The following is a 13,544-nucleotide window of genomic DNA, read 5'->3' as shown; positions in this document are numbered from 1 at the left end:
AAAAATCAATTTTTTTTTTATAAAATATTCATGAAAACTTTTAGAATTTGGTCATATGCACACAAATAAAAATATATTTTTGTATTTTCTTTATAAATAATTTTGAATTTTTTTAGAATTTTTAGAAATCATTTGGGATTTGTGTGGCAAAATAAAAAAATAGCAAAGAAAACTATCAAAAAATTCATTGACTTTGTGATTTAGAAATCATTTGGGATTTGTGTGTTGACATGACATAAAAGATGTTTTGATACTGTATTGATGTTAACTAAGGATATGTTATTGATATTAGGAGACTTTATTAACAGAACATAAGAGATATTCTAATACTTAGTTAATTGTGTTGATATTAACTAAGGATATGTTATCAGTATTAGTGGACCATGCTGACAAATATATATATAAAAAACTTCTTGAACCATGTTAATGGTAACTAAGGAAGTGTTGTCAACATTAATCGATTGTGTTGATAAAACATAAGAGATGTTCTGATACTTAGTTAATTGTGTTGATGTTAACTAAGAATATGTTGTCGATATTAGTTGAACATGCTAACAAAACATTAAAAAAAAGTTCTGATATTTATTTAACCATGTAGATGGTAACTAAGGATGTGTTATCAATATTAGTCGACTGTGTTAACAAAATATAAAAGGTGTTTTAATACTTTACTTAAATATATGCAAATCAAACATTTTTTATGTTAATTCATCCGTGCATCTATTATATCAAGTATATAATTAACTAATGAAAAGAAAAATTAGAATTGATATAAATGACTATGAGTGAACCGCGAAAAATTTAATGGACTAATAAATAACTGATAGTATGTCTGAGACATCTATGTGAAATTTATAAAAAGATATTTTAAACAAGATATAACGGGATAATTTTTGGATAGAGCCTCGTATAAAAAGATTCTGCTGAAATTTTATCAAATCCAAAAAATCTTTTAAATATTTTGTTTAAATATATTATGAAATATTAAATAGATGTTGCTAAGAAAAAAGTTCCATGGAGTAAAATTTGGTAGGGTTGTGGATGCAAATCGAGCACTGAAATATGTGTAATATCACAATGTAATAATACATATGCTAAGTCATCTTCCCTCTAATACAGAAAACATGTAGAAAGTTTGAAAAATAATCTAATAAAAACATGATAATAAATAACTGGTAATAAAAAGAATAGAAGAATTATTTAAAATAAAAATGTTCAATGAAACGAAACATATAAGTTCACGTGGAAGGAAATGGGACGGTATAAAAAAGATATTGGATTTGGTTATATATATATATATATATATATATATATATATATATATATATGACCCTCATTTCTTGAGAAAAGGATATTGACTTTTATGTTCCATGGAGTAAAATTTATGAATTTAAAAGAGATTGATGGTAAATAATATACATTAGAGGATGAACAGAACGGGGGCAGGTGCAGGTTTGGTGAGCAAACAATAATGATTCGGGCAACCCCTCGTGTTAGGACAAAGATTATACTGTAATGAAAATAATTGTGAGACTCTAGCACTTGATGTGGCCAAATTAGATGAAAAATATATTTAAAAAATGAAATAATTTTGTGTGATATTGTTTTGTCGAGGACGAATAACCCTAGTGGTGTCAATTTCTTGAGAGGAGAGAAGATGATAAGAACCAATCAAATCTTAATTATTATTATTAATTTTAATTATCACTCTTTTCAAATAAGTCTTGATCATGATCATGAGTAACTTATGATCTCAAAAAAGTCAACAAAACTTTTAGTTGGTCATGTGCGCCAAACTATACCATGCCTGCCGCCTGGTTGTAGTCAATTTTTTATTTAAAGCCTATATAGTTTCTTACTTTTGAGAAATTATAAGCCTCCTCCCTCAAATTAAAAATTGTTTGATTCATTATCAGCCTTCTCACATGAATTATATACCATCCATCTTTTTTTATTTTATTTTAATTTAGTGTTAACAATTGGATAATCTTCGTATACCAAAATTGAAAATTTCTGCCTGAAATATTCTTCTTTTAACAAGAAAAAAGATAGAAATATAGTAGTGATAATAAGTAAAAATAAGTTTTGATAATCATATAATTATTAAACTCACCTAATCCTTTTGCGGGTTACCTCCTGAGGGTGATCACAACCATGGGTAAGGGAGCACATCATGCCAAACATTTGGTTTAATGGAGCTCATGTGTCTTCCACTATAGGAACAGAGACGGTTAGATCTTCAAAACTCTCAACTTTCAAGAGGCAGAGAGAGAGAGAGAGAGAGAGAGAGAGAGAGCTCACTTCCTCCATGTGGGAAGGTTGCATTATGTCGCATGCAGCGATTCCCATGCAAAGAAAGTGAGAAATGTCCTAACAGGACAAAAAAATATATCAATATTAAACTAAGTACTAAATAAAACCTTTTTTTTATATATATAGATTTTCCCGGATTACATAGATTTCCATGATTCCATCTGCATGTTCGTCGATCATGGCTTTCCTTTCCTCTTCTTTCTGTTTGACAAAACTTCAAAAAAGTTCACTTTCAACTACATTATTTCTGTAGACTGTACTGCTCCTCATTTCCTGGATCACCGCTTTCCTCTTGCTAGCTACCTCGACTTGATGAAGCTGTCATTTAGTTTTTCCAAGGAAGTAAAGTTAACTTGGGTTGTTTAGATAAAGTGATGGGGGGGGAGGACGTGTTGATAAGGCAAGGGAGATCTCTGGTTGAGACTCCCACTTATTCTGTAGCTACGGTCATTACAGTCTTGGTTTTTGTTTGCTTTCTCTTTCAACGCTCCATCTACAGATTTGGAAAGGTAAGTCATGTCCTCCTTCTATCTCTATATGCCTTTTAAATGGTTTCTTATAGTAATGTAAAGGGTTCTTTTTTTCTTTTCTTTTTTTTTTTTTGGGGGGGGGGGATTTTGGTTTGTTCAAACAAGATGGCTATAGCTAGTGTGCTTAAAGATAGCAGTCACAGCACAGCAGCAACTTTGTAATCTTGTCCTTTTGGGGCCTGTAGTGCTTAGTATTTGGATTAGTTGAGTCTTATGGTTGAAGAGAACTACAGTTTTGCTAAATGTCCTGTTTGGCTGCTGAGAAAATGTAGGAAATTAAAGGTTTGAGGAAATCTTCATTTTGGATTTTCCAATTTTGTTAAGGTTTGTCTGATTTTTATGTTTTGCTTTTGTACACAGTGGTTGGAGAAAACAAGGAGGAAGGCTCTGTTTGTTTCTTTGGAGAAGATTAAGGAAGGTGTGTGTTTACTATTTACTTCATTAATAGCAGCTGCCAGTTTGTTCAGAAAAAGAAAAGGAAAAGAGAAATTAAGGCATGATTATGCTTGTTGATCAATGATTGAGAGAATGCTATACATTACAGGGTTCATGTGTTAATATCCTTAATTGATTTTATGTGTATATGCTTTTGAGGGTTGAGGCATTTTCGAATCCATGTGGTTGGGTTGTGTCCTGTCAAGTTGGTTTTGTTTCGTGTTTGCCTTTCTCTCCTTCTTGTTCATTGCTGTGTTTTGAGAGTTCGAAGATTAAACATGGTTAGAACTGAAGAGGTGCTGGTTTTCGGTTTCTGGTTTTGATACGCCTTTTGTTTTGCTACTTGTCCCCTTTCTTCCTGTTAGAGCTGATGCTGCTTGGGCTTATATCTCTGCTCTTGGCACAATGTGCGCGGTCGATATCTGAGATCTGCGTGAATTCATCTCTTTTCAGCAGTAAATTCTATCTTTGTTCTGAGGAGGATTATGGCATCACTCAGAAAGTCTTGTTTGAAAATCCATCCCCTTTCCTGAATGAGAGCCATATTCCACCCAAAAGAATAACTACTCAAATATCTCATCAATGTGGTGAGGTAAATTTGCTTTTCTTGTCTTTTGAGTTTTATTAGGTGTGGTGATCGGGAACAAGCCATGGTAAGTTATAGTTTTCTCGATTGCAGGGTCGCGAACCATTCGTCTCACTAGAGGGTCTTGAGCAGCTCCACCGATTCTTATTTGTTCTCGGCATCACTCATGTCCTGTACAGTTGCTTGACAGTTGGTCTGGCTATGAGCAAGGTACTATTATCACCTTATTGATTATTTTATCTCTAGGTTTAAAATGGAGCTTCTAATGTATGCTATATATCGTAAATACTTTGATTCTCAACATCACCAGTTCTTGATGCCTGCCAAGTTTTATTCTTTAGTTAAGAAATTAAAAATCCAAGTTGCTCCAACTCCAAGAAGTATCACGAAGTCATTTCCAACAAATATTATTGTTAGGAATTGGAATTACCTAGACTTTAAATTATCTGTTGTTTGTTTTTCCCCTAGATATCATACTGTATCATGTTAGCGGCTTATGGGGAATCTTTCTTCCAAAGAGGTTAAGTGAACATGGGAAAACAAGTGACCTCTGTATGGTCTTCATCTATTTAGAGAGGACATAATAGACCTACCATCACAACAGTCAAGGGAAAATTCAACCCGTAACAAAACTGAATAGAGGAGGTGAATCCATGCATGCAGACAATCAAACTAGTAGGGATTGCAGACTTAGCTTGTATGTTGTCTTTTCATGCAGTTTGTAGGCCCTCCTTAAACACTGCCGGGGCTTATTATTCTTCTTATTGCATGTCTTCCTAGATTTACAGTTGGAGGAAATGGGAAAATCAGACGAACTTAGTGGCTGATGGGAATTTACAAGGTAAGCAAATTGGATTACTAGTTTAATGAAGGCTCCTAGTGACATCTTACACCACGAAAACTTCTCTCCTGTCATGTCTTTTTCATTTGTTTAATGATGGATAGCCATTTGATACACGCTTCCCTGTTTTCTTCTAGTAGACACCATACAAAACTAGTTGATTTCAGTTATGAGGCCATCTGATACATTATGTGCATCCACATTCCTAATTTAAAGTTAATTGATCATCCGCTTTCTACTCCGCCTAATCTAATCTTTTTTATGGCTATTCCTATGTCACAAGGATATTGGCATCAGGCTAATTGATTGTGGAAATGGATTCTAGTTTGAGACCATGAGATACAACAGTATGCACAACTAATCTTCCATTCGAAGGGAAATCGATCCACATTTTAGCACATCAACTAATCTCCTTATAGTTATATCACAGGAACATTAACATATGGTAATCAGTTTTGCCAATTTACTTGAGGTGACGACCTTCAGAGCTCCAGTTCAGAATAGATGGACAAATAGGTGTACATTCTGGTACCAGTGATTGCATTTAGAGGCAAAGAAGAAAGCCTCGCAAGCTGTCTTGTAAATGGCTTATTGCACATCTATAGTTAAGTTAGTAGCACATTATGGTCTTACGTTCTTATGTGAATTGAAAAAAAAGGACTGAGTTTAATAACAAGAGTTGGATTGTGCAGATATCATGGACCAAACATAGACATTAATGTAGGAATGCTACATCCTGTTAGTCTTATGTATGAAAGTTCCTTTCAATTTTAAGATATCAATCGTATGTCAGTCAACACAAGAAATCTGCCTATTATACAAAATGGTCTGTGTTATGTGCTAATGGCAGTAGGAAGTGTGTGTAGCCTTCTTACTGCAGAACCTTTACTTTTTGTATACTGTTTTTATGCTATTGTTCCTTTCCCCCCACTGTCTAATAAAAATTTCACTTTGATAATATATTTATCCATTTGTTATTATGTGGCATCCAAAATCTCACCGTGTTATCTTTCTCTCACTATTATTTTATATAGCAAAGAAAAACAAGGTGATGAGGCGGCAATCCACCTTTGTTTTCCACCACACATCTCATCCATGGAGCAGGAGTCGAGTTCTCATTTGGATGGTAATTTCCTTGCTTTCTATGTGTATGGCTCTTTGTAAAGTTGTGATGTTTTTCCTTGTTTTTGGCAATTATTTCCGGTGCATATATTGGTGGCATCTAGCATTTACTTTAAAACATGTTATGTGAACTAATTTAACATAATATTTGTTGTGAGATCCATTCTTGCACTCTAGTTTGGACATATTGTTGTATATATATTTCTGGCAAGGAAATGGTGTTTGAAGGATGTATGGAGGACTAACCAATATTGTTTGGTTGACACATTGGTTTCCTTTCCTTTTCAATGCTCTTGGCAACCTATTATTTTGAAGTTAAGGTTCTCTGAGTAGGTTGAAATTTTGTTTGAAAAACCTTCAGTTTCCGCAATCTTGCTGTGGTATTTCTTGACTTCATGACAATATAAGAGGCTGAGAAATCTATCTTGCTGTGGTATTTCTTGACTTCATGACAAGTGTTAGAGTTTTGCGGTGCTCATTTTTTTATCCAAATTGATGCATTAGAACCATAAAGGATGACTGGTTGAGTGTTCTATCTTCTTGTTCAATGGTTATGCTATTTCATCTCAATGAACTAGCACATAAAAGTACAATAAATCTACACAAAACACTTTCGACTCCAACCTTGCAACTGTTGTTTCATGAATTAGCCAACTCAATGTCAATCAAGTACTAACATCCTGAATGCACAAAATAATCAGCAGAATATAGCATATCTCAAACAATTGGCTATTCTATACACTGCTAGTTTTATTGACAAAAGACTTTCCCCCCCCCCATGAAATCAAGCATTCTCCACATGTAGGACTTGTATTATGCAATTCAGCAGTCCTACGAATCAATATCTGGTGGGAAAATGTTACCTACACCAAACCCACAATTAATACTGTTCAACATTTTTGTGTAAGCTAACTAGAACAATGCTCCAGATATTCTTCTGATGATTTTGGTTGTCTGGCAATCAAATGATTCTGAGACTTTTTTAGGAATCGGTATTATAACACTTACTGAAGATATGATGTCTAATGGCCATACTATTTCCAAGGAAACAGCGCACAGGAAGACTAGTGTATCTTCCACCCATCCTACTTTGGATGACGATCAATTTTGTAGAACAGGGTTGAACTTTGAGTATTTCCTTATTGTCTTTCCTGCTATATTATTTTTTCCTTCATTTTTCTCTCTCCCTGTGCTCCTTTATTGCCTCATCTGGGAGGGATTCTGACTGTGTTTTACTTGTGAAAATGGTGTGCTTGTGCAGCTTTGCTTCTTTCGACAATTTAAGAGCTCTATAAAGAAATCAGATTACTTGGCACTACGATTGGGTTTCATCACTGTGCGTGTCTAATTTTTCTTGATGTGTTACTTGATTACCTGTTGTCTCTATTTGGCTTTTTCCATCATAGTCACCATACATATTCTAACTTTTATCATTTCCAAGTTGATCTTGTGAATTCCCTTTGAAATTCTCCTTTGTAACATCTGATCCTCATGAAGGAATCTTCAGCGTGTGCACTCCATGCACTTTAGTGACTTAATTGTGATTCTATTTTGACAGACTACTGGCACCCAGCTATTTAATATTTGAAAATAAGATATATTCTTGTTTCATGGAAAAGTAGTATGAGATCCAGAATCGCATCCGAAGAATATGGAAGATTTTCAGCAGATTACAGTTGAACTGGATAATTTTTTGTAGATGAAAATCATCAAGTTTAGTTTCGTGCATGCAAACTCTACCGTGCTAGCAGTTCAATATTATTCTATTTGTGAAGCCTTGTTTAAAAATGCTTCATTGCTAACTGGTAGATCTTAATTCATTTAGGATATGAAAAGAATCAGACCATTATGTTGAATAGCTCTTTGGTCATGTACTTATCCTCCTTTTGTTGGTTTCATTTCATTAACTTTGTGCTGAAGACATGTTGCATGTTGTTATCATGTTTTCAACTCTGCAGAAGCACAAACTGCCAATTTCTTATGACTTCCACAAATATATGGTCCGCAGTATGGAAGATGAGTTTCATGGCATCTTGGGGATCAGGTATGTACTCATTTGAATGAATTTTAATTCTTCCACCAATTTCCTCTGATCGAAAAAACTACTAGCTCTTTGCAGTCATTTTCCATTTTGGATCACATACCTGCAGTGTCCCTACTACCTACAGATTATATTCCAGTCAGACATGGTTCAGCCTTGTCTGCTGAAGTGCCAGGTGGAAAATAAGAAACAGTTTCTATCTTTAAATAAAACTTATACGGGCTAGGCGATGCTTGTCAATTTTCATATACAAAAGAAAGAAACAGGCCTAATAAAATGGGGATGGGGGCTTTGAGAAATTATGGGGAAAACCACCTTTATCTTTCTTGAGTAGGCCAAAATAAATATGCATGCATTTTACCATCTGGAACATCTTGATAGTGGCAGGATAAGACTTCAAAATGGATCTGGTTCCAAATTTCATCGAGGAAGGTGAAGTATAGATTTCATTTTGGATGATTGAAGTTGCACGTGTAAACATGTACTTAATTATGAGATTACATACTTTTACATCGGATGGACACCAGAAATGAAATCCTCATTCTGCGATATAATTATTATAGAACAGTAACCATTACAACCTTTGAAGTTTAAATACCTGTAATCTACCATGAATGCAAAGATTTCAAGGAAATGAACATTGTTATAGTGAAGGATGTAAATGTAAAATTTCCCTGAAGTGAAGAAGCAGTATAATGAGTTGAACTGAATCATTTTCCTAAATTTTGTAGCTGGCCACTTTGGGGATATGCAATAATTTGTATCTTCATCAATATCCATGGTAACTTGTTCGTTTCTTTTTCTAGCATGTAAAAAGGATATCTCTTTGGTATATGTTAGATTCTACCATTTTCTTTCTGAAAGGTTAAATTCTTTAAATGATCCAGGTTTAAATATTTACTTTTGGCTTTCCTTCATTCCTGCTATTGTAAGTACACATATTCATTCTGTCACTTTACTAAATAGTAACGGCTGCTGCATGATATTTTTCTAACATATATGTTTCACATATCAAAGCTTGTGATGTTGGTTGGAACAAAACTTCAGCATGTTGTTTCGACGTTAGCACTTGAGATAGGGGAACAAACAGGTCCATCCATTGGGAATCAAGTAAAGCCACGAGATGGTCTTTTTTGGTTTGGTAAACCGGACATATCGTTGAGGTTGATACAATTTATCATATTTCAGGTGATGATATTGATTTATATCATGTGTCAGATATATTGATCTCTTTGTGTTTCATACAGTTCTTCTCATTTGTTTTCTTGCCCTGCATGCAGAATGCTTTTGAGATGGCAACCTTTATCTGGTCCTTGGTAGGTTTGAGCCCTTTTTCTCCTTTCTGTGGGTTTCTGTATTTCTAGTGTCTAGGGGTTAGAAAAATTATTGTCTATATGTTCATGAGAATCGGGATGGTTCGCATTGTACCTAAGGCTTCGGATGTTAGAGAGAAACCGGTTCTTGAAACATGGTATAGCTTATGCAACTTCTGAAAAGGAACTCGTGGATAAGTTGACAACATAGATGGGTTAGCGGTGCTTGTTTCTTGTTACATCTCAAATGTCTCTAACTGTCCATTTATTAAATAGCTTCAGGCTTTGGAAAGCAAAAGCTGATAGGTCCTTTTTTTTGTCCTTGAGGAGAATGAACTCTCATATTATCTATTCTTAATTATGAGTTTTCTAATTTCTTTGTGTTTAGTGGGGATTCAAGAAAAGATCGTGCTTCATGAAAAACCATCTCATGATAATCGCTCGGTTAGCTTCTGGGTATGTTCCCTTCCTAATTTTGAACTTACCTTGCAGATTTTCTTCAAGTTCTTCCGCTGGTATTGCCAATACATAAGGTTCCTGTATTTTCTAAGTTATATAATGATCTGGTTATTTGATCTCCTTGTATTAGTCCTCCACAAACATAAAGACACCACAGATTCAGTAACAATATATCTCCTTGTTTCTTCAAGTTGTTTATTCAGAATATTAATTTGGTCAGAGGAACCGGTTTTCAGCCGTGCACATGTAAGATAATCTCATATTAACTTTCTTAAGAATATCAGGATAAAAAATGTATGCTATCTGGTGCGAATATGTATCCAATCAGTTACATACATAAGATGAAATCCCTTGTCAGTTACACATTAGAAAATATAGAAACCTAGGCTTTTGTCATCAAAGTTTCCTTCCATACACCAGAGGTTATCATGCATGCAAGGCCAGCGAAAATCCCTGTTGCTCACCGCCCAATAGCTATGACAGCAATGAAGTAAATCCTTGGTGTTGTCTGTCTAACATGCTTCTTCAAGCAATTCGGCAACTTAGGCCACAGTGGCTTCAGAAAATCTTCTTGTTGCAGTTTCTATTGACTCTGAGCTGCAGACGAGATAGTCTTTTGAAGAGAGAACAGTTCCATGATGTACCTTTTCCCTCTCACAGGGGGGTGAGCAATCACAGGCTGATATTAAAGTTTCTCATTTCATGTCTTTCTTTTTTCTTTTTAACTCTCATGTCGTAACTTTTGTTTTCTGTACATAGTGATGCCACAAGCACCCAACCAATGTTCATGTGCATCTAACCTGATTAATTAGCACTTTTGTTTTTTCCTGAAAATCCAACAACAAAGAAAAAGTTTTTGTAATTTTGATTTTGAGTGTGTTAGTAGTAAGAACAGGTTGCTGGTGTTGTCCAATTGCTTTCGAGAATTTCTACCGTTGGCAGTTAATAATCTTTGGATTTCAGTGACCATCTTATATTTGTAAATGCAGGGTTCTAGTTCAGATCTGGTGTAGCTACAGCACAGTGCCCTTGAATGTCATTATTACACAGGTTTGTGCGATTCCTTTTCAATGTTAGATATGCCATCTTTTCACATTCCATTCAGAAGAGGGTTCATTGAACCTTTTTCACCATTCAGATGGGATCACGGTTTAGGAAGGCATTGGTTGCTGAGAGTGTTAGAGATTCTCTGCACAGCTGGTGCAAGAGGGTGAAGGAGAGGTCTAAACGCGACTCGGCAGCACTCTCAGTTGCTACAAGATCAGTATGTTCACTAGATACAACTATCGATGAGCAGGATGAAATCACAGTGGCATCCGGGACTCTATCGCGGTCCTCTTCCCTAGGTTCTTTGAATGAGGTAACTGTAGCCCCACCTCATGAACAAGAAGAGGCAGAAGAAGATGCTGAGACCTCAAATCCACACCAGGATCATCACCAACTTTCACTGCGGATAGAAGAGTACTTGAATGATACTACATTGCAGCCTCCACCGATTATCGATGAAGAGGATGATGATTTGGGCGATGAAGAGGGATCAAGAGCAGAGACTCTTATAGAATTATTTCAAAGGACTTGATTATTTTCTAGACAGCTTTGTTCATGGAAGCTTCATCGTCCAAAATTATGTTACTACTCGTTTATGAGGCTGACAAACGTTTCCTTATACTGCCAAAACATTGAGGAGTTTTTATGTAGTCACTAACTGGTTTTTTTCTCCCACGCGAGGTGCAATTTTTTGAATGTGTGTGTGTGTGTGTTTTTTTGTACGAAAACATATTTTTTATTATTAGTAGTATTGTTTTTTATATATGTAGTCATATATAATTAACAATTCACTAAGTAATTATTAATATTACTATTAAAAACTATAGATTTATTTGAAAACTATGTTAAATAGGATAATAATTTAAATATTATTTTATTTATAGTAAATTTTATTCAAAACTTTTTTAAAAAATAAATTAAAAAAATTGATGGGTAATCTATAAATAAATAAATAAAAAGATGCCTAGGCATAGGAGGATGGCCCACATGCCTTTCCTAAAATAAAAAAGCACAGGCATCCGCTTGCTTGGCTTGCTTTCTTTCTTTTCTTTTTTTCTTTCTTCAAGGAGTGTAAAATATATTATTCACCCTAATTTTTTTTATAAAAAAAGTTTAAATTCTTATCATTTTTTCCCAAAATCAAGTTTCAAGATTTTTTTTACCCTTGAAATCTACTTTTTCAATTTATTTTTACCTATAAACGTCTTAAAAATATCTCAAAAACTTTATTAAACTCATTTTTAATTTAAAATACCTTTCAACCGGTCTAAAAACTAATTGGATTGAATTAAAAAAAAAATTCTTAAGCCTCATTCTAATTTTTAAAACTAAATAAATAAAAAAAGCTCCAAAAATCTTATATATAAGATGAATCCATTAATACAAAGATCAATTTTTTTCAAACCAAAATTTGCCTGATCAATCTCTTTCTATCTCTTCTTATTTTTTGATAATTTTATCTCTCACCTCTCGATACTTATGGACTGAAATATAAAAAACAATTTTAGAATCAAAACATAAACTCCTAAAATTTTAGGACCAAATATGTGTAAATTAAAACTTCAAAGACTAGATTGAGAATTTCCATGCCTTTTGAGCAATTGACTCTCTCTTTTTTTTTTTATCTATTTTTATCTCTAATCTTTCAAAAAAACTTTAACTATAATCTTAAATTTAATTTTATAAAATCGATATTTAATCTTCCTCCACACTTCTCACACACAAAAACATGAAGGAACGAAAAAAAAAAGCATTACTCAATGAGCAGGAAAAGACTTATTCTCTTAATTTATAGTTGTAGTTGCAACTGTAATTCTCTCGGTACAGGGCTCTTCTTGCCTTCCCTTACTTTTATCTGTGGCATAGAGAAGATCTTAGCCCAACTAAGCTAAAAGGCACCTGGTTGCAAGTGAAGGCCACTAAGGCTGTGTTCGATACTGTGTTTTTAAGCTAAAAATGTTTCAGATTAAGCATCCAAAACAAATCCATTTTTACAGAAACACTTGCAAATTAAAGTACACGTCTGTGTGCGTGAGAGAGAGAGAGAGAGAGAGATCCATGGCGGTTGAGGAAACAATCCCATACACTAAGATTTATTAAGTAAACGCAGTTTCATTTGAGACTACAAATGAAGGAAGAAAAACTTGGGACAAATTAAATTACATGCTCAGTAACAGTAGAGATAACAATCATAAAATCCACCCCCCCTGCCGGAACACCACCGACGACACAAACAGAAAGAGATCTTATTTAACCGCTAAACTCTTCCTCTTTGTGTGTCTCGATGACAACATCAGACGTAGGATAAGCAACACAGGTGAGAACCCAGCCTTCCTCTATCTGGTCATCATCAAGGAAGCTAGCATCAGACTGATCCACAGTCCCCTTCACAATCTTGCCAAGACATGAAGAGCATGAGCCAGCCCTGCATGAGTAGGGGAGGTCAATCTCTTCTGCCTCCTCAGCATGGTCAAGGATGTAGATGTCATCGGGGCATGCAAACTCCTTCTCACCATCAGGAGTGATGAGCTTCACCGTGTATGCTGCCATTGCTTTAACACGTCCTCCTCGACTGGCTTTCAAGCCAAGAAGAGACTCCCCCACGTTGGGAAGTGCCCGTAGGCTTGTCACTGGCACCCGGCGAGTAAACGATGTGCTGACCATGGCGCTGGAGAGGGCTGCTGTGGTGGCCATTCTCTCTGTCTCTCTCTCTCTCTCTCTCTGAGTCTGGGAGGCTGGACTGAGGCACTGCTAGTGTTAGAATGATAAATGGTAGGTTTGTGGAAATGGTGTGGTTAAGAATAGGAGAAGTCAAGTGGCATACAATCCTATCTGCCAAATGGCAACCTTTGGTGGC

At 35.0% G+C, this 13,544-nt stretch overlaps 2 protein-coding genes across 3 annotated transcripts; one reads left to right on the top strand and one right to left on the bottom strand.

The window, feature by feature from the left end:
* Positions 1-2,256: 2,256 nt before the first annotated feature.
* On the top strand, positions 2,257-11,383 carry LOC18098272 (MLO-like protein 4). Of its 2 annotated transcripts, XM_006384924.3 has the most exons (15): positions 2,259-2,822; positions 3,204-3,261; positions 3,644-3,870; positions 3,958-4,074; positions 4,645-4,705; positions 5,740-5,831; positions 7,089-7,163; positions 7,786-7,871; positions 8,600-8,649; positions 8,756-8,796; positions 8,886-9,056; positions 9,149-9,184; positions 9,570-9,637; positions 10,630-10,690; positions 10,779-11,383. In XM_006384924.3, exons 1-15 carry the CDS (start codon positions 2,688-2,690, stop codon positions 11,217-11,219), a joined length of 1,719 nt encoding a protein of 572 aa, XP_006384986.1. In that variant the 5' UTR covers positions 2,259-2,687; the 3' UTR covers positions 11,220-11,383. The 2 variants fall into 2 exon arrangements, with proteins under 2 accessions (XP_024454638.1, XP_006384986.1); XM_024598870.2 differs by lacking the exon at positions 7,089-7,163 and having other exon boundaries at positions 2,257-2,822.
* Positions 11,384-12,752: 1,369 nt separating this feature from the next.
* Positions 12,753-13,511, bottom strand: LOC18098271 (ferredoxin). The gene has a single exon (XM_006384923.3). It carries the CDS (start codon positions 13,379-13,381, stop codon positions 12,938-12,940), a length of 444 nt encoding a protein of 147 aa, XP_006384985.1. The 5' UTR covers positions 13,382-13,511; the 3' UTR covers positions 12,753-12,937.
* Between the last annotated feature and the right edge of the window lie 33 nt (positions 13,512-13,544).

This window comes from Populus trichocarpa, chromosome 4 (genome assembly GCF_000002775.5).
Source record: "Populus trichocarpa isolate Nisqually-1 chromosome 4, P.trichocarpa_v4.1, whole genome shotgun sequence".
In the NCBI taxonomy this organism is placed as follows: Eukaryota; Viridiplantae; Streptophyta; class Magnoliopsida; order Malpighiales; family Salicaceae; genus Populus; species Populus trichocarpa.
This window is presented reverse-complemented; position numbering and strand designations above follow the sequence as displayed.

Coding starts and splice junctions, on each gene's coding strand:
- LOC18098272 (XM_006384924.3), top strand. CDS start 2,688: ATGGGGGGGGAGGACGTGTTGATAAGGCAAGGGAGATCTCTGGTTGAG. Junction 9,185..9,569: donor CAACCTTTATCTGGTCCTTG/GTAGGTTTGAGC, acceptor CTTTGTGTTTAG/TGGGGATTCAAGAAAAGATC. Junction 9,638..10,629: donor ATCGCTCGGTTAGCTTCTGG/GTATGTTCCCTT, acceptor TTGTAAATGCAG/GGTTCTAGTTCAGATCTGGT.
- LOC18098271 (XM_006384923.3), bottom strand. CDS start 13,381: ATGGCCACCACAGCAGCCCTCTCCAGCGCCATGGTCAGCACATCGTTT.